A 23340-nucleotide genomic window follows, 5' to 3' on the forward strand; every position below is an offset into this window, starting at 1 on the left:
AAAAGATAACCTATACCTATAAAAAGTTGGCTAAGACTTCCTATCATCTAATCGATAAACTACATGACAGCAATCTCGATTCCTAGAAAGAAAAAGGGAAATAAAACAGACCTCGCCAAGCCAATGCAGACACCAGCTAGACGAGACAACAAATTCACAAATTCAATGAGAAAATGAGTACACCCAACACAATCCGAGAGGTATACAAACAGCCATAACACAAAATAATCGCTAGTATCTCAAAAAAAAAAACAGTCTGAACTAACTAAGGCTTTCAATAACAGAACCTATCATTGCTATAGCGATCAACGACGCATCAAAATACTTCGAACATCCACATATAAGCTTGCTTACACAAGAGAAGACCAAATGAAGGAATATTGATAGTAAGTCGCGTTAAAACAAGCCGAACGTTACCTTTTGGAGAGTAGTGAACTTGGAGATTATACGAGCCAAGGAAAAGCAACACTATCACGACCTCAAGACCACCCCTCTACTTCGAATGCTTGAACTAGAACGTCGCACCAACACTTGACGAAATGGTTTCCTCTTGTCCGAATTGTTCTAAGAACCTCTTTGTTAGTTTCTTTATGAACAGAAAATCCTATTAGAAGGGAACAAGTATGAATTTTCTCTATAGGATTGCTTTCTTCTTCTCAAAAAAATTCGATTATCTTTGTATTTTATAACAGTGGGATTTCAGCCAAAAAACAACAACCCTTTTTCTGAAGGCGGAAGAGGGTTTATATAGAAAATTTTTAGGGTTTCGATTTTTGGGGTGGGGTAAGACGGGGGAATTCTGAATTTTCGGCCCATTTGGAATTCAAAATCGAATTCCAAATCTTATCCAAAGGGACGATTCGAGCGGAAAAGGGAGGTGGAGGGTGGAGATCGCTTCATTGTACTGGTGAGGCGACGTGTCATCATCTCCAAACGAGCAAGGACGGGCAAGGACGAACTCGCGTCGTCTTGTGCACTGCAGAGTCGCGCGACAGCTGCAGGACCGCAGGTTTCCGTTATTCCGCTTCGTTCACGCGCGATGGTGAGAAGGAGGTAGAGGAGGGCGTTTGGGGAGGGGCTTTGCGCGTGAGAGAAACGAGGGAAGGAAAACGAGAAACGTGTGGCTTGAGCGTCTGTTTCTGGGAAAGTTTGGGCGTCTGTTTCTGGGGGATTTCGTTTTTTTCCCTGGAAGTATCGTCTGGGTGAGGGGAAGAAGGAAGGAGGGGAAGTTGGGTCGGGTCGGGTTAGGGATTCAAGATATTAAAAAGGGAGTTGGGTTGGGTTAGGATGAAGTGGGCTGGGATGTTTGGGCCTGGGGATTAATTTGGGAATGGGCTGAAGATTTAAGATGGAAAAGGGGATTTTTGGGCTGGGTTTCTGATGGGCTCGTTCTTGAAGAAAAAGGCACAAATCTGGCTTCCTAAATGGATTAAAGGAAAATGGGTTAAATTTAAAAGATGGCCAATTTTAGTTAATAAAAAATAAAAATTGGCTAAACCTTAAATAAAAATGAATTTGTATTAATTAATCAACGAGCTTTCTTTTTTTTTTTTATTAATATAATTATAAAATAGTGCTTCAAAGTATAATTATAATTTAAACTAAGATAAGATGCTTACTAAAATTAAAATATTTTTGAGATGGTTTTTGAATAATCATGAAATATACTAATTATATACATAGCTATGTAAACATATATATTATCTAAAGTTATGCTAAAGGTATACGAAGTAACATAAAGTTTATGCATTCTATTATTTAATTTTCACAAAATTTATAAAACTAATTAATTTAAATTGTTTGAAAAACTTACGAAGCTTGATAATTAATTTATACCGACGTGGGTCAAAATTGGATGTCAACAACTGTCCCTCATTTTACTTGGGTTGATGCAAGCAACTCGAGGAAAATGAAATTGACCAAACCAATTTTGACCAACCCCCTTCATTTTTTAAAGGAAGGATTCGACAAAGGGTTTAGGAATTATGGCCGAACCCTTGAAACGGGTTTCCTACATATCTCAGGCTATATGAGAATTCAGGCCACTTATAGTTCGATAAGCTTGATTTACCGCATGACTTTGAAAGAATCAAAAGCCACCTCGATACCGAATTATGAAGATATCGAAATGCTCGAGAATAAAATTCGAGAGCGAATGTTGGAATACAGCCAATTTTTCAACATCGAATCCGCCTACATATCCTCAAACCTTCGGAATCAGGCTGTTTGTACTTCAACTTGATCAGTGGAAAAGGAAATCTATTATGCTAGATAACCTTCGGTTTTGGACAGGTGACAAATTAAACGAGTATGAAAAGGAGGCTTGTAACCTCTTAGCCATGAATGTGGCGCGCTTCACACCCATTATTAAGAACTTACACGGACATAATTTCCAAAGCTCTTGGCGCATTGTCACTCAGATTGGAAACTTACTTCCGATAAATCGAAACTTCCAGATGCGAGACAGAAACTGACAAAACTAAAGAAAAACCCACATGCTCCGATAGGGGTGGTTCGATTGTGGTGGGAGTCGCTCCTCTGCTTGCGTCCTAAGAGTTTGAAATTCCTCTTTGGACTGTGTCCCAGTTCGCTGCTAAGACAAAGTTCCACGTTGTGCTGCATCCCTTTTGATGTCGTCCGCACCCGTGGTTTTGGAGAATTCATCCTTTTTGGGTGCTCTCGGCAAAGACTGAGACAAAAAATCGTTAGCTTAAAATGCAATTAGGATGGGAGACAGTGTCTTTTACCATGTCGACACTTCATTGTTCTCCTCAATATTCGACGTCGACTCGATCGGTCTGACGTACAGCAAATAAAGCTTATGACTTGTGTTTTGCAATATAATCTTCATTGTACTCTTCATTTGATGTTAAAATAAATAAATGAATGCTGATGCGATATTGATATTTCTTTTGTCATCATCTTCAGTGCTCTTCTTGATGTTTACTTTTATCAAAATAAAAGAATGCAGTTGAGGCCGATGGATAAATATTGCTCTTGGGATACACGACTTCTCTTTCTTTATCCGTGTATGTCCTCCTGCAGGGCATGAATATCTTCCCACAATACGTAAATTCCTGCGAGGTATGAAATCTTCTCGCAATGCATAACTTTCAGCGAGGCATGAAATCTTCTCGTGATGTGCAAATTTTAACGAGGCATGGATTCTTCTCGTGATGCATAAATTTCGGCGAGGTATGAACTCTTCTCGCGATGTCTAAATTTCAGCGAGGTATGAAATCTTCTCGCGATGTAAAAATTTTGACGAGGCATGAAATCTTCTCGTGATGTATAAATTTGACGAGGCATGAAATCTTCTCGTCGCGCATAATTGTTGACCCGCGATGCATGATTTTCCGCGATGCATGATTCTCAACGAGGCATGGATTCTTCTCGTGATGCATAAATTCCAACGAGGTATGGAGTCTTCTCGTGATGTATAAATTTGACGAGGCATGAAATCTTCTCGTGATCCATAAATTCCAGCGAGGTATAAACCTTCTCGCGATATATAAATTTAACGAGGCATGAAATCTTCTCGTGATGCATAAATTCCAAACTCGCGATGCATGATTTTCCGCAATTCATGACTTTCCGCAATGCATGATTTCCGCGATGCATGACTTCCCGCGATGCATGATTTCTCGCTATGCATGATTTCCGCAATGCATGATCTTCTGCAGTGCATGACTTCCGCGATGCATGACTTTGCGCAATGCATGATTTTTAACTCGTAATGCATGAATATCTATATCATCTGTGTTGATGATAACGGCAAGACGACCTCCAAATAATATATCGACTTGATCGATAATAAAATAATAATAAAATAACTATCTCTTCTGGGGTAATGCATTGTCTTGATTGACAATAATTATCTTGCTTTGATAATGTAATGGAAATAGCGTCCTTTACGGAAATTGTGAAATCTTCGTTGAGATCCCTGTTTGATTCACCTTTGAATCTGACTAGACACTTTTTGTAAATTTCATATTGTTGGGAATGGCTTGAAATAAACAAACCACATTCCCAAGTATCCTGACACAAACGATATGAACTGCCTCCTACTCTCAGCAAAATTACTGGTTTTGGGGATAGTTTTCTCCTCTTTGGGAGCTCTCCATATTCATTCGTCGGGAGAATTTGGCCGATCTCAAAGCAAAGCTATAAACCTGCATCCACAGAAAAATTGTCAGTTTTAAAACATACTGATCTGTGTCGATTCCTTCAGTTGTTTGCTCCTTGTCTTGATATCTCCGGTTGGTTTCCCGATTTCCCGACTCTTGATAGATAAGACAAAATATTTTATGCCAAAAAAAATGAAACATAAAAGGGAAAATTTGAGAGAAATAAGAAATCTTTAAGAAATAGTATCTTGAAAAAGTCACTGCCACAAAGGAAGATGCGCTAATTCTGTTAGAGGACAGACATATTCGATTCACAGCCTATACCGCTTTTGACCAAAAGAGAGATTCGATGTCATATCACGCTTAACAAGCTTCTTTGAATCTGACACTCGAAAGGTCTATCTGATCATTCGATGATGGGTTTCAGGGTCACTCCGGACTTATAGGGAAGATTCTATCTAAATTTTGAGGCCATTTTCAAAATTTCTGTCCCAGTTTACTATCTTGCTCATCTTTCCACTGTAACTGAACAAATCATGGAATTTTTGAGATCTTCTCAAAAAATTCTGTTCCAGTTGCAGATCTCGAAATGTCTTTAGTTTGACTTGCTGAGGAGAAGGCTTCTTCTGGAGAATTTTTGAGTCCTTCTCATAAATTCTGTCCCTGTTTATTGTGAAGAGGAATGGAGCTTACGAGAGATATGACCGAACCCTTGTGGCGCCTACGTATCCTGTTGAGGCAGGAATCAGGTCAAACGTAGTTCTCCTTAAAGGCTAACAAGAATAAAATTTGCAAAGAAACCGACCGAGGCCGACAAAGGCCGCCTACGTATCCCATTCTTGAGAATTCAGGCCGAACGTAGTTCAGATACAAAGAAATAAATAAAGGGGATAGATGGGGTGACCGAAGCCGACATAGGCCGCCTACGTATCTCGTTCTCGAGAATTAAGGTCAGACGTAGTTCATTACAAGAGGGATAAGAATTCAAATTGAACAAATACAAGCAAACCAAACGATTACAAGCAAATGATAGAAAAATGTAAAAATGAAACCTCACCCATAGTATCTCTTAACAGCATCTGAGTTGATAGATTTAGGCCATACACTGCCATCCATCTCTGACAGGACCAAAGCACCTCCAGATAGTACTTTACGAACCATGTAAGGACCCTGCCAATTTGGCGCGAACTTTCCTTTGTATTCGTCTTGATGAGGAAAAATACGCTTAAGAACCAATTGACCGACTTCAAAATTTCTGGCTCTTACTCTTTTGTGAAAAGCGCGAGTCATTCTCTGTCTATACAGTTGGCCATGGCATACAGCAACCATTTTCTTCTCATCAATCAAAGTTAGTTGATCAACCCGTTTTCTAACCCATTCATCGTTACTTAATTCAGCTTCTTGGATGATCCTCAACGACGGTATCTCGACTTCAACAGGTATGACCGCCTCTGTTCCATATACTAGTAAGTATGGAGTTGCACCAGTCGATGTTCTAACCGTCGTTCGATAACCTAGTAAAGCGTATGGAAACATTTCATGCCAACCTCGATGTTTGTCAATCATTTTCCTCAAGATCTTTTTGATATTCTTGTTGGCGGCCTCTACAGCTCCATTCATTTGGGGGCGATAAGCGGTTGACTTTCGATGAGTAATCTTAAATTGTTCACATATCTCTTTCATCAAATGACTATTGAGGTTTGCACCGTTATCAGTAATGATGGATTTTGGAACTCCAAATCTGCATATCAGATTGTTGCGGACAAAATCGGCCACCACTTTATTGGTTACCGACTTGTAAGAGCCTCCACCCACTTGGTGAAATAATCAATGGCAACCATAATGAATCTGTGTCCATTGGAAGTGGCCGACTCTATAGGACCGATGACATCCATTCCCCAAGCTACAAATGGCCAAGGTGAACTCATAGCGTTAAGTTCGTGAGGTGGCACCCGTATCAAATCGCCGTGCACTTGACATTTGTGGCATTTTTGCACGAATTTGCAACAGTCATTCTCCATAGTCATCCAGAAATAACCGGCTTGAAGAACCTTTCTTGCCAAAGTAAGCCCATTCATGTGCGTACCGCAAACTCCAGCATGTATCTGTTCAATAAGCCTCACAGCTTCAACAGCATCTACACATCTTAAAAGAACCAAATCCGGAGTCCTCCTATACAGGACTTCTCCATTTAGGAAGAAATTGAGAGCCATACGACGTATCGACTTCTTCTGATTAGATGTAGTGTCTTCTGGATATGTCCCAGACTCCAAGTACCTCTTTATATCAAAATACCAAGGCAAACCGTCTGGTTCCGATTCAACATGTGAACAATGGACGGGGTGCTCCTTCAACTCTATATCCAGCGGGTCGATGTAATCAGTATCCGGATGTTTGATCATCAAAGCGATGGTGGCAAGAGCATCAGCTAATTCATTCTGTATTCTGGGAGTATGTCTGAACTCGATCTTGCGAAACCTTTTACACAGATTTTGCACATACTGTACGTAAGGTATAATTTTTGGGTTCTTCACAGCCCATTCACCTTGAACCTGATGAATCAATAGGTATGAATTTCCAATAACCAGTAACTCGTAGACATTCATGTCGATGGCTATTTTCAAACCAAGAATACAAGCTTCGTATTCAGCCATGTTGTTTGTGCAATTAAATCGGAGTTTAGCTGCCATAGGTTAGTGTTGTCCAGATTCCGATACTAAGACTGCCCCAATACCTTTACCTTGGTGATTCGCCGCTCCGTCAAAGAATAATCTCCAACCTGGGTATGTTTCGGAAATATCTTCACCCACAAATGACACTTCTTCATCGTGAAAATAAGTCTTAAGTGGTTCATATTCTTCATCCACGGGATTTTCTGAAAGATGATCAGCCAAAGCCTGTGCCTTTATTGCCATCTGAGTCACATACACGATATCAAACTCACTCAACAGCATTTGCCATTTAGCTAACTTTCCGATCGGCATCGCTTTCTGGAAAATGTACTTCAACGGATCCATTCTGGAAATGAGATATGTAGTATACGAAGACAAATAGTGTCTCAATTTCTGGGCAAGCCACGTTAGAGCAAAACATGTTCTCTCCAATAACGTGTAACGAGACTCGTACGGAGTAAACTTCTTGCTTTTATAGTAAATAGCCCTTTCCTTCTTTCCTGTCTCGTCGTGTTGGCCAAGTACACATCCGAAGGCACTATCTGAGACAGACAAATATAGCAACAAAGGACTACCTTCACGCGGAGGAACCAATACCGGTGGGTTAGACAAGTAGCTCTTGATAGCATCGAAAGCAGTTTGGCACTCCTCAGTCCACTTAGTCGGGGCGTCTTTCTTCAGCAACTTGAAAATAGGCTCGCACACCACTGTTGATTGTGCTATAAACCGGCTGATATAGTTTAACCTCCCTAAGAAACTCATCACCTCTTTTCTCGTTTTCGGCGGAGGTAACTCTTGAATTGCTTTAATCTTGGAGGGTCAAGCTCAATACCCCTTCTGCTAACTATAAATCCCAACAACTTCCCAGATGGGACTCCAAAAGCGCATTTGGCGGGATTTAACTTCAAGTTGTACCGACGCAGACGTTCAAAGAATTTTCTCAGGTGTGTCAAATGATCTGAACTCTCGCGGGATTTGATTATGACGTCGTCCACGTACACTTCAATTTCCTTATGAATCATGTCATGGAAAATAGTCGTCATGGTTCTCATGTAAGTGGCACCGGCGTTCTTGAGGCCGAACGGCATCACCTTGTAGTGATATACACCCCAAGGTGTAATGAAAGCCGTTTTTTCCGCGTCTTCTTCATCCATCAGAATTTGGTGATAACCTGCGTAACAGTCCACAAATGACTGCATCTCATGTTTGGAACAGTTGTCAATCAAAATATGAATATTTGGCAACGGAAAATTATCCTTCGGACTAGCCTTGTTGAGATCTCTATATTCAACACAAATCCTTATTTTTCCTTCCTTCTTGGCGACCGGGACGACATTGGCTAACCAGGTTGGGTATTGCGTTACTTCCACCAGTCGAGACTCTATTTACTTGGTGATTTCTTCCTTAATCTTCAAACTCAATTCAGGCTTGAATTTTCGAGTCTTTTGTTTCACCGGTTCGAACCCTGGGTTGATAGGTAGCTTATGAGATACGACATCAGTACTCAACCCCTGCCTGTCACTGACTTCCCAAACAAACACATCACGGTATTCGGCAAGCAAATGAACCAGGCTCTCCTTCTGAGTTCCGTTCAGGTAGGTGCTGATCTTAACCTCTTTGACACATTCCGAATCTCCTTAATTCACTGTTTCCGTCTCCTCCAGATTCGGTTTATGCTGATTCTCGAACTGTCGAAATTCCTCTGCAACATAATCTGGTTCCCCATTTTCTTCTTCATAGTCGTCAACCTTGTCGTCATCTGTCTCATTTTGTTCATTTAGCTCATGACATGACATTACATTGGCGGGTCTGTAACTTATGTTACTGAAATCATAAACAGACAAAATTAGAAAAGTAAAGTATAACAGGCAACTAAATAAACAAAGTTAAAAATAAGGAGGCTTTCATTTAAAACAAAATGCAAACTTTGGTCATGGCACAGGGCCATGTCGCTTTTTTAAACATCACAACGAAAATTCAAAATTCGAACAATTAAGAAAAATGCAGAAATGGTGGGTCAGGGGCCTCTTCCGGACAACCACCGATTTTAGTGTGCATAAAATAACTCCTTTCTACCGAAGAGTTCGAGACATCAGGATTGGCGTGGAAGTCCAATTCTGCAGCATCTCCCCTGGTTCAGCATCACGAATAACAGCTGGCTCGACCTCCTCCTCGATAATAGCGTTGATCTCCTTGAAGAGGTCACAGATTCCTTCCCCACAGTCTTCAGGCTCGGCGCACTCCTGGATTGGAAAGGATTGATACAGATGCGGTATCGGTTTAGCCAACTCTTGATCCTTTTTCTTCTTCATCTTCACGTCGTCATCTGTGGGGATGTACCCAAACCATATTTAGATCCTTTAGCAAGGACCGGAACCGGTTCAATAATCCCTTGGGAATCTCTTCCCAATCCGAAACCTGGCTCGAACCCATTCTGCAGCATTACCGTGGCGATCATTCTGTACACGGCTGGCATGGGGTTCTGCGGGGCCAAATCCTCATCGGTGGCATTTACCAACTCCACCGTGTAAAAATCCGCACCTTGCGGCGTCTCGTCAAAGACCGGCACCTGCTTGCCTGAGTGACTTCTCTCACCGTGAACAACTAGCTCCTCATTTTTCCATACCAGCTCCATCATTTGATGGAGAGTGGAGGGGACGGCTCCATCCATGTGAATGAACGGCCTTCCCAAAAGAAGGTTATAGCTGGTGTCGATATCCAACACTTGGAATTTCGCGCTGAACTCCGTGGGGCCCATTTGGAGGGTCAAGTTCACCGCCCCCAATGTGTCTCTTTGCACACCATCAAACGCTCTTACATTAACCTGGTTTTGCTCCAATTTTCTGAGGTCAAACCTCAGCTGTTTCAATGTCGACAAAGGGAATATGTTCAAACCAGATCCATCATCTATCAAAACACGATTGACAACCTTTCCGCGGATATCACAGTGACGTGCCGAGCTTTGTTGTGGGATCTCCCTTCGGCTGGCAACTCATCGTCACAGAAGCTGATGCGGTGTCCCCAAATAACTTGACGAATCATGGCAGCTACGTTATCGCTGCTCGTACCTGAGGGCACGTACGTATCATCAAGAGCTTTCATCAAAGCCTGCCGGTGGGACTGAGAACTCATCAGTAGGGCCCACACGGAGATCTGAGTCGGGGTCTTCTCCAAGTGTTTGACAATGGAGTAATCTTTCGGTTGCATCCTCCTCCAGAACTCCTCTGCTTCTGCTTCGCTTATTGTCCTCTTGGCATGGTCTTTCTTCTGTCCTCCGAGAGAAAGCTCATCAGGAGTGTAACATCTTCCGGACCTGGTCATGCCTTGGGCCACGGCAGTTTCGATGACAAACTTGGTTTGGCGAGAGTTTTTGAGGGCACCAAGGCAACAACCTTTGTAGGTGTCAGAATAACAAACTCTCTCTTTTCCCTGACGGTTAAAGAAGCGACAGCCCTTTCCAAGTCTTCCTGCGCAACAGGAGTAATCCTCTTGGTTTCACACTCGTCTTCGTCCGTTTCTATCATATTAATGTTTCCACCCCCATGATTAGGCAACGGATTTGTATTGACGTTTGGCGCTGCCGGTTGGAGGGAGAATACCTCCTGGTCGATCAGATCCTGGATCATGTGCTTAAGATTGATACAGTCTTCTGTGTCATGTCCAACACTGTTGGAATGATAAGCACATCTTTGCTCAGGTTTGTAGAACTTAGAGTTGACATCCACCGGCTTGGGCCCCACAGGGTGGATGTATCCGGCCACGGATAGTCTTTCGAATAGCTTGGTCCGGCTTTCAGCCAGTGCGGTAAAATTCCTCAAAGGCCTTTTTTCAAACTTGGGACGAGAAGGATCATACCCGCTTTGCTAAGTGGGAGGAACCTGTTGATAATTGCGGGCATTTGGGCGAGGATCTTGGGTTCTAGGGTAGGGGTTTGCCTGGTAATTTGGCACTAGAGCTTGGTAATTCGGGAGGGGTTTTTGATATGCTGGAGCTTGGACTTGATATGTGGGGGAAGGTGCTCGATAGCTCGAGTGTACATTGGCACAGTTGGGAGCGATATTCTGATAAGGGGGTGGAATTTGATTTGGGGGTAATTTGGGTACATGGAGGGAAAATTTTGGAGATTTGGGGGTGGATTTTGGTACGACAAAATTTGAGCATCTGGATAGGTGGGGGCGGCATTGTAGTTGTTGGAATGATTGGATTGTGGGTGATAGGCTTGGTGAGATTTTGGTGAAGGCTTGGAGCGATCTTGAGGACGCGATGAGTTTCTGGGAGTTTTTCTCCCCCCATAAGAAACAATGGCAACTTCCTCTCTCTTCTTCCTCATCAATCTGGAATACCCAGGCGACGCGGATACTCGGGATATCTTCCCCGACTTCAGACCGTCTTCGATAGTCTCGCCAACTTTGACTATCTCGGCGAATTTGGCTCTGATTAACAAAATGATTCTGTCATAGTATTCGGGCTCTTGCACCCGCACAAACACTTCTACAATCTCCTTTTCAGTCATTGGAGGCCTCACCCTTGCTGCTTCTTTTCTCCATCTGTAGGCAAATTCCCGATAGCTTTCCGTCGATTTCTGCTTTATTTTCTATAAAGAATATCGATCAGGGACTATCTCAACATTGTACGTGAATCGATCAATGAAGTCTTTGGCTAGCGCGCTCCAACTGGGCCACTGCCTGGTTTCGTGTGACGTAAACCATTCTAGGGCCTCCCCGCACAGACTCTGGCTGAAAAGCCTCATCAATAAAGCCTCATCTTTGCCAACTCCCACGAGTTGGTCGCAGTACGCTCTCAAATGCGCCATGGGGTTGCCTACCCCTCCAAAGGTATCAAACTTCGGGATTTTGAACCCTTCGGGAAGGTTCAAGTCTGGGTGGATACACAATTCTGCATAACTCAATCCGGCGACGTCTGGAATGCACTGCAACTCTTTCATAGCCCTTTTAATCTCCTCCTTTATGTCAATCTTTGCCTCTTCCCTTGCCTTCCACTCTCTCTCCTGCTCCTCGTAGTGATCCAACTCGGAACCATGCACCTCATGCTCGGCAGGAATGGGAACTTGGAAGGTGGTTCTTTTTGGGAGGGGTGGAGCTATAGAAGGACTTGGGACGTTTTGGGCAGTTTGGTAGTTTTGTGGGTGGGTTTGAGGATTGGTGTTTTGGCTTAAGTGGGGATGCGGTGTTTGGGGGTTGAAGGCGGTTGGATTTTGATTTTGATTTTGGGGCGGTGGGGCTGTTTGAGTATCCTGGGGGTGTGGTGGCATTTGAGGAGGGTCATTTGGAAGCGGTGAGGGAGATTGATAAGATACGGAAGCATACTGGGGGTTTTAGGTTGTTAAATCTATCCCAGACGGGTTATGCACAGGTGTTGACGGCTGGTTCTGAGTTGGATCCATGTTTGACGAGGGGAAGTACATCAGAGGTCTTGCGTCAACAAAATTAGGTCCAAATCCGGGTGGAGGCGTGTCCTGCCTCCGCTGCATTTCGACTCTCATCTCGGCTATCTGTTGCATCAGTTGCGCGATTAGTTGATTTTGTTCCGCCACGGTGGGCTGAGCCACAACAACGTCTATGAGACTAACTTCGTCGTTATTGTCTCCCATAATTGTATTTCCTCTGTCTGAGTTTGTTCTAGGGAAGGAATCTGTAGGACCTTTCGATCTGGTGAAGTTAGGATGATCTGCCAGCTTTGATCGACACAGACCAGTTAAAAGTACCTGAGAAGTGAAACAACTCAAAGGCAAATTTTTTAGCGCATATTCGGAGTACAAAATGCATAATATCACACAGAAAGCAGATAAACACACAAATCACTTTGTTTGAGGACATCTTTAACCCACGAATGGGAATACGTTTTTTAAGCAAACAGGAATTTGCTTGTTTAACGCTATCTCGGGAAGGCTGAATCCCGTTGAGCTATGCTCTTCTTGCAGCTGCTTTTTGATGTCGTTGATCTTATCTTCATATCTTCGTAACATGAAGGAGAATGAAATTTTTGTAGAGATAGGGGCCGGGCTGGGAAAGGCTGCCTACGTATCTCAGAAGGAGAATTCAGGCCCAACGTAGTTTGAGTTTAGGATGAAATATTTTCATTCATTGCGATTACAAGGAAATTGAAAGACAACATTGGAATCCTTAAAGGATGACAATAGCACTTTAGTCATTTCTCGTCCTGAACAAATCTGAGTAGCCGAAGATTATAACGAAATCGAATTCTCAAACCTTCTCCAAACTCAAGCAACACCCATAGATATATCTAGTATACTCAAATGAATGACCAAAACATTAACCTTTTTTTTTTATATAAACTGCAGGAAAACTAAAAAAAAAAACAAATTCGAACGGCTGGCTGGTATGGACGCAACCAGTAGCTTAAGTTCATGCACACTTTGAAAGAATTAGCACACTTTAAACTTAAAAATATAGCAAAATATATATAACCCAGAATAGGTATGATTCCAAAAATAAAAAAAAACTTCAAAAGGGATTATGTTAAACCAAATTTAACCAAATTTTGAACAAAAGACTCAGTTGATCACCACAACCTAAAGAGAAAGAAGAATAAAGAAAGCATTAAGCCATTCAACTAATGTTGTTTAACTCGTCGAGAAATAGTCAGACTGTAAATGAAAAGATAACCTATACCTATAGAAAGTTGGCTAAGACTTCCTATCATCTAATCGATAAACTACATGACAACAATCTCGATTCCTAGAAAGCAAAAGGGAAATAAAACAGACCTCGCCAAGCCAACGCAGACACCAGCTAGACGAGACAACAAATTCACAAATTCAATGAGAAAATGAGTACACCCAACACAATCCGAGAGGGATACAAACAACCATAACACAAAATAATCGCTAGTATCTAAAAAAAACAGTCTGAACTAACTAAAGCTTTCAATAACAGAACCTATCATTGCTATAGCGATCAACGACGCATCAAAATACTTCGAACATCCACATATAAGCTTGCTTACACAAGAGAAGACCAAATGAAGGAATATTGATAGTAAGTCGCATTAAAGCAAGCCGAACGTTACCTTTTGGAGAGCAGCGTACTTGGAGATTATACGAGCCAAGGAAAAGCAACACTATCACGACCTCAAGACCATCCCTCTATTTCGAATGCTTGAACTAGAACGTAGCACCAACACTTGACGAAATGGTTTCCTCTTGTCCGAATCGTTCTAAGAACATCTTTGTTAGTTCCTTTATGAACAGAAAATCCTATTAGAAGGGAACAAGTATGAATTTTCTCTATGGGATTGCTTCCTTCTTATCAAAAGAATTCGATTATCTTTGTATTTTATAACAGTGAGATTTCAGCCAAAAAACAACAACCCTTTTTCTGAAGGCGGAAGAGGGTTTATATAGAAAATTTTTAGGGTTTCGATTTTTGGGGTGGGGTAAGACGGGGGAATTCCGAATTTTCGGCCCATTTGGAATTCAAAATCGAATTCCAAATCTTATCCAAAGGGACGATTCGAGCGGAAAAGGGAGGTGGAGGGTGGAGATCGCTTCATTGTACTGGTGAGGCGATGTTTCATCATCTCCAAACGAGCAAGGACGGGCAAGGAAGAACTTGCGTCGTCTTGTGCACTGCAGAGTCGCTCGACAGCTGCAGGACCGCAGGTTTCCGTTATTCCGCTTCGTTCACGCGCGATGGAGAGAAGGAGAGAGAGGAGGGTGTTTGGGGAGGGGCTTTGCGCGTGAGAGAGACGAGGGAAGGGAAACGAGAAACGTGTGGCTTGGGCGTCTGTTTCTGGGAAAGTTTGGGCGTCTGTTTCTGGGGAAATTTCATTTTTTTTCCCTGGATGTCTCGTCTGGGTGAGGGGAAGAAGGAAGGGATGGAAGTTGGGTCGGGTCGGGTTAGGGATTTAAGATATTAAAAAGGGAGTTGGGTTGGGTTAGGATAAAGTGGGCTGGGATGTTTGGGCCTGGGGATTAATTTGGGAATGGGCTGAAGATTTAAGATGGAAAAGGGGATTTTTGGGCTGGGTTTCTGATGGGCTCGTTCTTGAAGAAAAAGATCCAAATCTGGATTCTTAAATGGATTAAAGGAAAAATGGGTTAAATTTAAAAGATGGCCAATGTTAGTTAATAAAAAATAAAAATTGGCTAAACCTTAAATAAAAATGAATTTGTATTAATTAATCAACGAGCTTTCCTTTTTTTTTATTAATATAATTATAAAATAGTGCTTCAAAGTATAATTATAATTTAAACTAATATAAGATGCTTACTAAAATTAAAATATTTTTGAGATGGTTTTTGAATAATCATGAAATATACTAATTATATACATAGCTATGTAAACATATATATTATCTAAAGTTATGCTAAAAGTATCCGAAGTAACATAAAGTTCATGCATTCTATTATTTAATTTTCGTAAAATTTATAAAACTAATTAATTTAAATTGTTTGGAAAACTTACAAAGCTCGATAATTAATTTATATCGACGTGGGTCAAAATTGGGTGTCAACAGACACTACTTGCCGATAGTAATGATTGGAAGGTCCATGTCATATAATTGGTGTTCTAAGCCTTTAAGTTGGGATTTTTGTTATTGTCTTGATCAATATTTCCCTCGTCTTCAGTATCTATGAGGAACTTCCTTCTTTTCTTCAGCGTTCTGGAATAAAGTTTTATATTGCTACTGGATGTGTCTTCACCCACATCAACATTTTCTATATAGTTGTTAGTGTGTGAAGGTCCTGCATTCTGGACATGGGTTTGTGAGGGATCTTCCATTTTCTCTTTGTCCTGTAGAGTAAAATGCATATCAAATGTTAATTTTACTGTAAGTTCAATAGGGCGGTTATTGATGATGTATGTATAAATGAAATATGTACTATAATGTAAGTAGTTGTAGGACACGTCACCTTCTTAGCTTTGTTACTGCGATATTGCAATTCCAATTGTTCATCCGGCTGGTAAACATTGGAAACTGTATAATTTTCCAGCCCCTCTTTCAAATTGTAGTTGCACAATTTAAGTTTGAATACAAACTCTTTACCGCACAGGGAATTTATTTGTGATAGTAGATCCATATAATTTTTGGAGAATCGATTAAGCAACTTGGATACAGAAGTATCAAGCAACTTTTTTGCCTCACAATTAAACAGGACCAAAGTTGTTTGTCCACCATCGTCTTTGACCTTAATGTGTATCTTGTACCTATGTTTTCCATTTAAATTAGTGTTTGTTCAAACATAAGGTTGACGTAAATTGTTGAATGTACTCTTACCTAACCAACAAAAAGTCGCACTTCCATTCGCACTTGAGGCATGTGTACACACCGTCTATAGGTTCAATTTTTTTGTTGCATAAGTTGCATGATATGTAATACCAATCAAAGAAGGTATCTATTTCAGTGATTTGAGCGCACAACGTAACCATGCATTCCTGGCATATGTAAAATGAAGTCGTTTGAATTTGAAATAAAGGCATTTAGATTTTTTGGATTGTTCATAGGGTAGTAACACAGATTAACGCACTAACCTCTATGTCGCAACTCCAATCCGAATCCAGTAACTCTGTAACCGACGTCCTGTTGGCAAACATGGGTTCCTCCAAAGGTATGTTACCTGCATTGGCACTGTCGATGGATTGTATGTAAACAATTTTTGTTGGAAACTTTTGGATCAATGAGGTGATGTTGTCCATTGGTAGGTTAACATATGTTTTGCTTGCGGCGATTGTGGCAAAAGTTAATTCACCTATGATGAAGCAAAATTACATTAAGGGGAACAAATTTATTCAAATTGTAGCAGTAGTGGTACCTCTGAATTCCTTTAGAGTAGTTGCCGTAAGAATGACAATGTATGGACCGGATTGTAGCAAAATCCTCCCACAATGTAATTCTTACCTTGACAAACCTATCCTCCCTAAATAACCAATATAATTAAGGGAAAATTATATATAATAACAAACTAATAACCTAAAATAAATGGAGTAGCTAGGGTTTGATTAAATTGTGCTCCATAGCAAACGTTAGCTAAAGTTTGCCAGGCGTATCTCTCCCAAAAATCTCGCTCGCCACTCTCCATTCTCGCTCGCCTCTCTCGCTTTATACACAGAAGTGTACAAATTCTGTTTCTGTTTTGTATAACGCGAGAGAAAATTGTATATACACATGCAAAAATATATATCTTCGTGTTATACACTTAATTATACAATTTACAAACATTTTACTTCAAATATTGCAGAGAAAAAGGCCAACGAATTATACAATTGCAAATTATACAAATGGAGTGAAATACAATTTTCTTTAGCTTTATACAACAGAAGTGTATATATTGTGTTTCTGTTTTTGTATAAAGCGAGAGAAAAACATATATCTTCTTGCTATACACTTATAATTATGCAATATACATACATTTTAATTCGATTCAACTGTATGCAAAGCAAATTTTATAAAAATATTGCAGCGAAATAGGGAGCGAATTATACAATTGTATATGTATAGCGAATTATACAGTTTTATGTTTGCTATGGAGCGCAATTATGCAAACTTTGCTATAGCATACAAATATGAATTTTTTGTTTGCTATATGTGAAAGTTGCCCTATTATTAATTAGTGAATAAAATGTCGATCATGATAATGGGAATAATAGTAAAGTTGTATGTATACAGGTCAGTGATAATGGGGGAATTTTATATGTTGAGTCTTTGGGGTTAACAAATATAAGTGAATTTTAAATAAGGTTAGTGTATTACAAATTAGTAAGAATGTATGTCTCTCTTCTTGCACTTCGCACCAACCCTCCCTATAGCACCTATTCCACTATGCATCCGATCACATCTACAAGTTCAAGATGGAGGTTATTTAGAACATAAGATTTATAATAAATAATTCATAAATGATTGGAATTACTATATCTGATAGGATAGTCTTGTTATTGACCCTCGAGCATCATGTTTTGTTGAACAAACTGGAAGCCATTTATAGGTATGGGAATCAAATCATCCAGATTTTTTTGGCTGTTAGTTATCCGCAAGAATGTTATTTAAAAATCGGACTGTAATGGTCTATACTCTCCAAAAACTTTTGATACTTTGAAGTTCTTGATAGTGATGATTGAGCCTTCACTCAAATTATGTCGAAACCTATTGACTTGATTTTTCCAGATTACAACGTGAATCAAAGTTCTTTGTTAAATGTCATTTTGTAAGGGATTTATAAAAGCCAAACAAACCGTGTATGATATATTTCCAAATAATTGGACATTACCTTTTCAGCAATAAGTACCATATCCAAGCTTATCATCTCGTTGTCTCGCCTGTAGTTTCTAAATTCCCACATCCTACAAACTCGTACCCTAACCAACCAGTTATCCCTGGTAGTATCCAATTCCGAGAGAAGTGAATATGTCATCTTTTGACACAATTTGTAGATTAAAGAAGAATAATTGTTAGTTTAGTAGCGAAGGCAGAGAGAAGTGATTATTATTAGGTGTACGGAGGTTGGAAGTCATCATATAGACCAGTTCGCCAATGTGAAGGGTGTTTGAACCCGTTCGGAAGAGACGTATTGTTTTGGCGGCAAGTGACTTTTGGAGCAAACCACTGCGCCAATGTGAAAGGTGTGTGAAACCGTTTGGAAGAGATGTACAGTTTTGGTCGCAACTGTCATTTGGAACCGATGTAATGGTTGGAAAATGTGTGTCGATTATTTCATTCTCCAGCTCTAAGGCATGTAGTATATATATGTTGTGGCAATGATATATGAAGGGCTATTTGAACGTTGTTTGTTGGTGGCTGATAGGAATCTAAGACTACAGTATTTGAAATTTCAATTTTACAGTTTTAAGATGTGGTAACAAGTGTGTTACATAATAAAGATATGTGTATTTGAACTCTCATAGCACTTATGCAAGATTCATGAGGGCAATCAAATAAAACAGGATAGTGGTTGTTCTTCGGTATAAGGTTTGAGTGTATTTAACGTGCCAAATGACCATTTCGTGTGCATGTACAAATAAAATAAAGTTAATGAAGGAATCTGATAAGCTTTCAGATAAGGAGTCGTCCTCATCTTGTTCAGGTTATCCATTTCACTAAAAGATGTAATGTCTGTAGTTTTTAGTGACTTGAACAAATCTGAAGGTCCAGTATTCATGATATATGTCCTTTCATCACCAAGTTTGAGATTGTCAAGGACTTCGCTACCTATTCCACCCTTCTTTCCAATCGCACTCGGAGATGAAATCCTTGTAAGAGATCTTTTCTTTATTGACTATGGTATGGTGCCCTTCAAAAAATTCAAAACTAATGGAGAAACCACCTTTGACTAATTTAATTTTTACTAAAAGTATGATTCATCAATCTATCTTCCGCTCATATTATATAACAAATTCAAGTTATACACACCGACATTGGTATATGCCTAGTAATGTGTTTGGTTAATGCACACACAACTTAGACTAGAGGGTGGGCAGGCTCCAAATGTGATAATCACTGTTCAAGATAAGTCACTCAAATTAACTATGGAAGAATTTTTTCCATGTTCAAGTCATTGTTTTGTGGTTCCATGTGCTGGAAAGGATCACAGAAATACTTGATCATGTACAAAAGCTGCATGTGAAATTTATGAAAAAATTCAGCGAGTGTATATTTAAGTCGGTAACAAATGAGCAATTTTGATTGAAGAGTGTGGAAGATGGTTAGCCGATTTGATCAGCAAAACAATGAATGGATTCAGACACTACGAGGCCTGCAAAAAATGATTTCCAGCTTACATGAGAGGCAGTTTTATGGATGGAATGTAAACAACTCTACGGTCGGAGAGTTTAAACTCCTCCTTTGACAAAATTCATAAGAAAATCAGGCCCAAAGAGTTTTATGAGACAATATGGAATGATTCTGCATATTCAATCTGAAGATGAAGCAATAGCAGACTTTTATATGAACAAACAACCCGCTTTGAAATCACCTTCAACGTGGGGAAAGCAGATGTCAACAATTTATAATTTAATTCACAGCAGAACAAAGTTGGTGATTAACATATCATTTTATGCAACCTTTGTGAAGAAGAAATCCAAAAATAAAATGAACAGAGGAGCATACTTCCATAAGAAAGTCAAAACTTTGATATGTTATCCGGCAACAACACTGTTAATGATAAGAATTTTCAGGGGTACGGGCTGGGAACTGGTAGGTAAGAGTAACAATGTGGCGACGCAAATGTGAAGGAATTTATTTAAAGTCAAATTTCCCATATGGAGCCTATTTTGTGCTTAGAAATTTGTAGTTGCAGTTGTAGAAAGTTTTGTAATCCAACCAAGCTTGGAATGGTACGCGCATTAATGTGAACTTTGAAAGGCTCACGTATAGGAACAGTATAATGGTATTGACAGATGATTCATCAACATGTTATATAGCTGGCTAACGTTCATATGTACATTAACTAATACTTGAGTTAATAAATTAGCGTACGGATTTTGATAAAATGATGTTGCTGAAAGTACACAAGTGTGATACATTAATTTAGTAAGCATGTAATGAGCATTTTGACATTGTGTACGGGCAAAATGATTTTCATGAAGGAACAAAAGATCTACCGAAGGATATATATCATTATAAACCAAGTTCTAACATAATACAAATATAATAAGAAGTTAATAGTTTAAAATAAATTGTCATTGTGAACACGCTATCAATGTTAACTAAGTTAGTGGGTTAGGACAGGTATGAGAAGTAATAGGGCAGCAGAGTCATAAGGTAGACAGGAGATAAAAATTTATTAAAATGTAAGGCATTGGTGCCACAACCATTGTTAATTAGCTCCTGAGGGTTCTTGTAGGTTTGTAGAACGAATGAAGGCTCTAATGTGGGCGTGTTGTCTCCGCAGGTAGTTTATTCTCAATTTTGTTAGGTCCGCGTATGCCCATTCCACGAGTGTTGGAGGTAGTTCTATACATGAAATAAGAAGAAGACAATATTGATTGTGACCAACGATAAAGAAGTAGAAATATAGAAGCAAAAGTTATAATGTGGGAGTTACCTGGCAGTTTTGTAGGAGCGGTCAGATTTGAAGGAGTGGGTGCGGTTCTTTCAGCATTTGTTATATTTCTGCATGTGTACATATTTCAGAAACTACTTTATCATTTAAGAGATGAATGAAATTCGTGGAAAAGGTCCGAGGGTGAATGATGCAAGGGCTAAACTTATGTATGTATACCTGCATTGCTCGGGTTTTTTGGTATGTTCCGTTGCGTTCATAGCAGTCAGTTGATGTGCGTCCATAGGGGGCATCCTGGTTATCGGCAAAGTGGAATAATATTGTTTTGAAAAAATTAGAGAAACTTGTTTACCGTATAAGGGGTGAATGAAATTCAGGGGAAGGGTGTGATGGTGAGACATCCAATCAATGATGCAAGTATTAAACTTGTGTATGTATACCTCAATTGGCCGGGTTTTTTTGAATGTTCTATTGGATCCATAACAGTCAGTTGATTTGCGTCCATAGAGGATTTCCTGGCGATCAACAAAGTGGAATACTACTGTTGTTCAAAAGTGATCACAAAAAATAGGGTATGCAAATATGAAACTCACAGGTAGGCATCAGTGTACAGAGGAACGTATCCTCGGTGTAACAGGTTATTGGAAAATGTATGAACGTGTACCTATTTTGGGCGGGCAAACGTAATCTGTTACAAAATGCTTTTTAAAAAGGGAATGAAACTATGAAACGCAGGAGGAGCCACCATTGTACAGAGTATGCGTAAACAAAATTAAAGGGAAAAATAATGCAATGCAATCTGGACCAATTGGTTTACAGATTATGCTTATTTAAAATTCAAGGGAAAAATAATGCAACGCAATCTGTTACAAATTGGTTTAATTCCTTTGAATCCATATGAGGAGCCAGAACAGTTGTGGACATATAGGCAGGCCTGGTAAGAGACAAATTTAAAAAAGTACAGGAGTTTGTTTACTGATAAAACAGGGGGTGAAAATACGTAGGGCGAGAGGATGATCAATTGAACAAAGTAATGTTAAGGCGAGCGAACCGTGATAACTGAAAAACTAAGAAAGTTTACCTGGTTTGAGGGGGGAGTTGCCTGTAACAAATTGGGTCCATGGCACCAGGCAGTGCAATTGCTTGATATTCGCAGAGGGGGTGGATTGAGTGAAGAATATGGGAGCAATTGAGGGAATTATAGGCTGTTTGCAGGCGGATTTGCAGCAGTAGTAGGAGGGGTTTTTTGTTTACGCGCTATTTAATACCGTGGTAATGGTACAGAAGAGGCGTTTTGGTAAGGCAAGGGGGAAGTCGGTAGGTTAGGGGTATGACTGTTTGAAGAGAAAGGGTATTTTTGATATTTAATAAATTCAAGGTGAATTAAGGCTTGTGGTTGCGCAAAGTCACCGGTTATGGATTTTCCTATATATATATATATATATATATATATATATATATATATATATATATATATATTACACTTAAAAAGTAGCATGTTATTTAAACTATTGTGCTTCGCTTTTTCCTTTAGTGATCTTCTATACTTTTTATCAGGGAATCCTTGCGACGGCAACATTAGCATAGATAGGCAACAGAAAAATCAGAAAAGGAATATCAGAGTATAAGAAATTATACCTTCCGTTCCACAAATACAATGGTCAAAGGGAAAGGATGGCCAGATTTTTCAGCTTGAGCAGCCTCCTCAACCAGCAAATCCAAAAGGCGATCAATCTACAAGATTTATCATTACAATAACATCAAGCTATAATCTTGATGAATAATTAATAGAATAACNTATATATATATATATATGATTTTATAATTTCAAAGTACTATATTTAATCTTAGATATTATCTATTTTTACATAGATATGAAATTTCTCACTTGTCTATTGAAGATATCCATGCAACTTCAAAAGTTATAGTTGCTTTCATGTTCAAGTGTAATTTCATTTTTGAATATGTTAATTCTTTTTTGACTTTTCTTCTAAGATATATATCACATTTGCATAATTCATGCAAATTAAATATTTTTTTATTACGAAATGCCTTTGTATATATATTCTTATTTTCTTCTTTATTTTCCTTTTTAATGTTCATTAAAAAAGAAATTAATTATTATTTATTGAATAACTCATTCATTAGAGGTTCTTTAGGTATGTGATAATGACAAATAATCAAATTAATGTTGGAATATTGCTAATATTCATTTAAGAACCTATTTTTTCCATTATTTTATATATATGGATATTAGTAAAAAATTATTTGAAAGTTCAATGCAATTATTATTTAATACCGTGGGTATATTATCTAGTTATGGAAATAATTTCAAATAATTAATTTGAATTATTCTTACCGTAATAAATTTAATTCATTACACTGGAGATTCTTAATCGCACTTCTCTATTTATATATTAAAATTCCAATTAAATACAAATTAGCGGAGAATTCAACTTAATGATTAATTTTCATTGGAGAACTACTAACTTATTTCATCTATCGGATTCATAAATCAACTTGAAATGTTTGATACGATGAAAACATATAAGTTTCTCAAAAA

The 23340-nt window shown here is 39.2% G+C and overlaps 3 protein-coding genes across 3 annotated transcripts; all 3 read right to left on the reverse strand.

Moving 5' to 3' along the window:
• Positions 1-4079: 4079 nt before the first annotated feature.
• On the reverse strand, positions 4080-9111 carry LOC114076872. Its single transcript, XM_027916569.1, has 9 exons — positions 8876-9111; positions 8446-8623; positions 7632-7992; positions 6995-7518; positions 6613-6679; positions 6214-6555; positions 5185-5932; positions 4628-4790; positions 4080-4172 (listed from the first exon to the last, which is right to left on the reverse strand). Exons 1-9 carry the CDS (start codon positions 9109-9111, stop codon positions 4080-4082), a joined length of 2712 nt encoding a protein of 903 aa, XP_027772370.1.
• Positions 9112-10116: 1005 nt separating this feature from the next.
• Positions 10117-12071, reverse strand: LOC107016648. Its single transcript, XM_015217056.1, has 3 exons — positions 11434-12071; positions 11100-11346; positions 10117-10662 (listed from the first exon to the last, which is right to left on the reverse strand). Exons 1-3 carry the CDS (start codon positions 12069-12071, stop codon positions 10117-10119), a joined length of 1431 nt encoding a protein of 476 aa, XP_015072542.1.
• Positions 12072-20371: 8300 nt separating this feature from the next.
• Positions 20372-22124, reverse strand: LOC107017210. The gene is made up of 5 exons (XM_015217480.2): positions 21859-22124; positions 21218-21292; positions 20997-21071; positions 20820-20887; positions 20372-20728 (listed from the first exon to the last, which is right to left on the reverse strand). The coding sequence occupies exons 1-5, from the start codon at positions 21897-21899 to the stop codon at positions 20592-20594; spliced, it is 396 nt and encodes a 131-aa protein (XP_015072966.1). The 5' UTR covers positions 21900-22124; the 3' UTR covers positions 20372-20591.
• Positions 22125-23340: the final 1216 nt, after the last annotated feature.

The sequence above is a fragment of the Solanum pennellii genome, chromosome 4 (genome assembly GCF_001406875.1).
Source record: "Solanum pennellii chromosome 4, SPENNV200".
Taxonomy (NCBI): Eukaryota; Viridiplantae; Streptophyta; class Magnoliopsida; order Solanales; family Solanaceae; genus Solanum; species Solanum pennellii.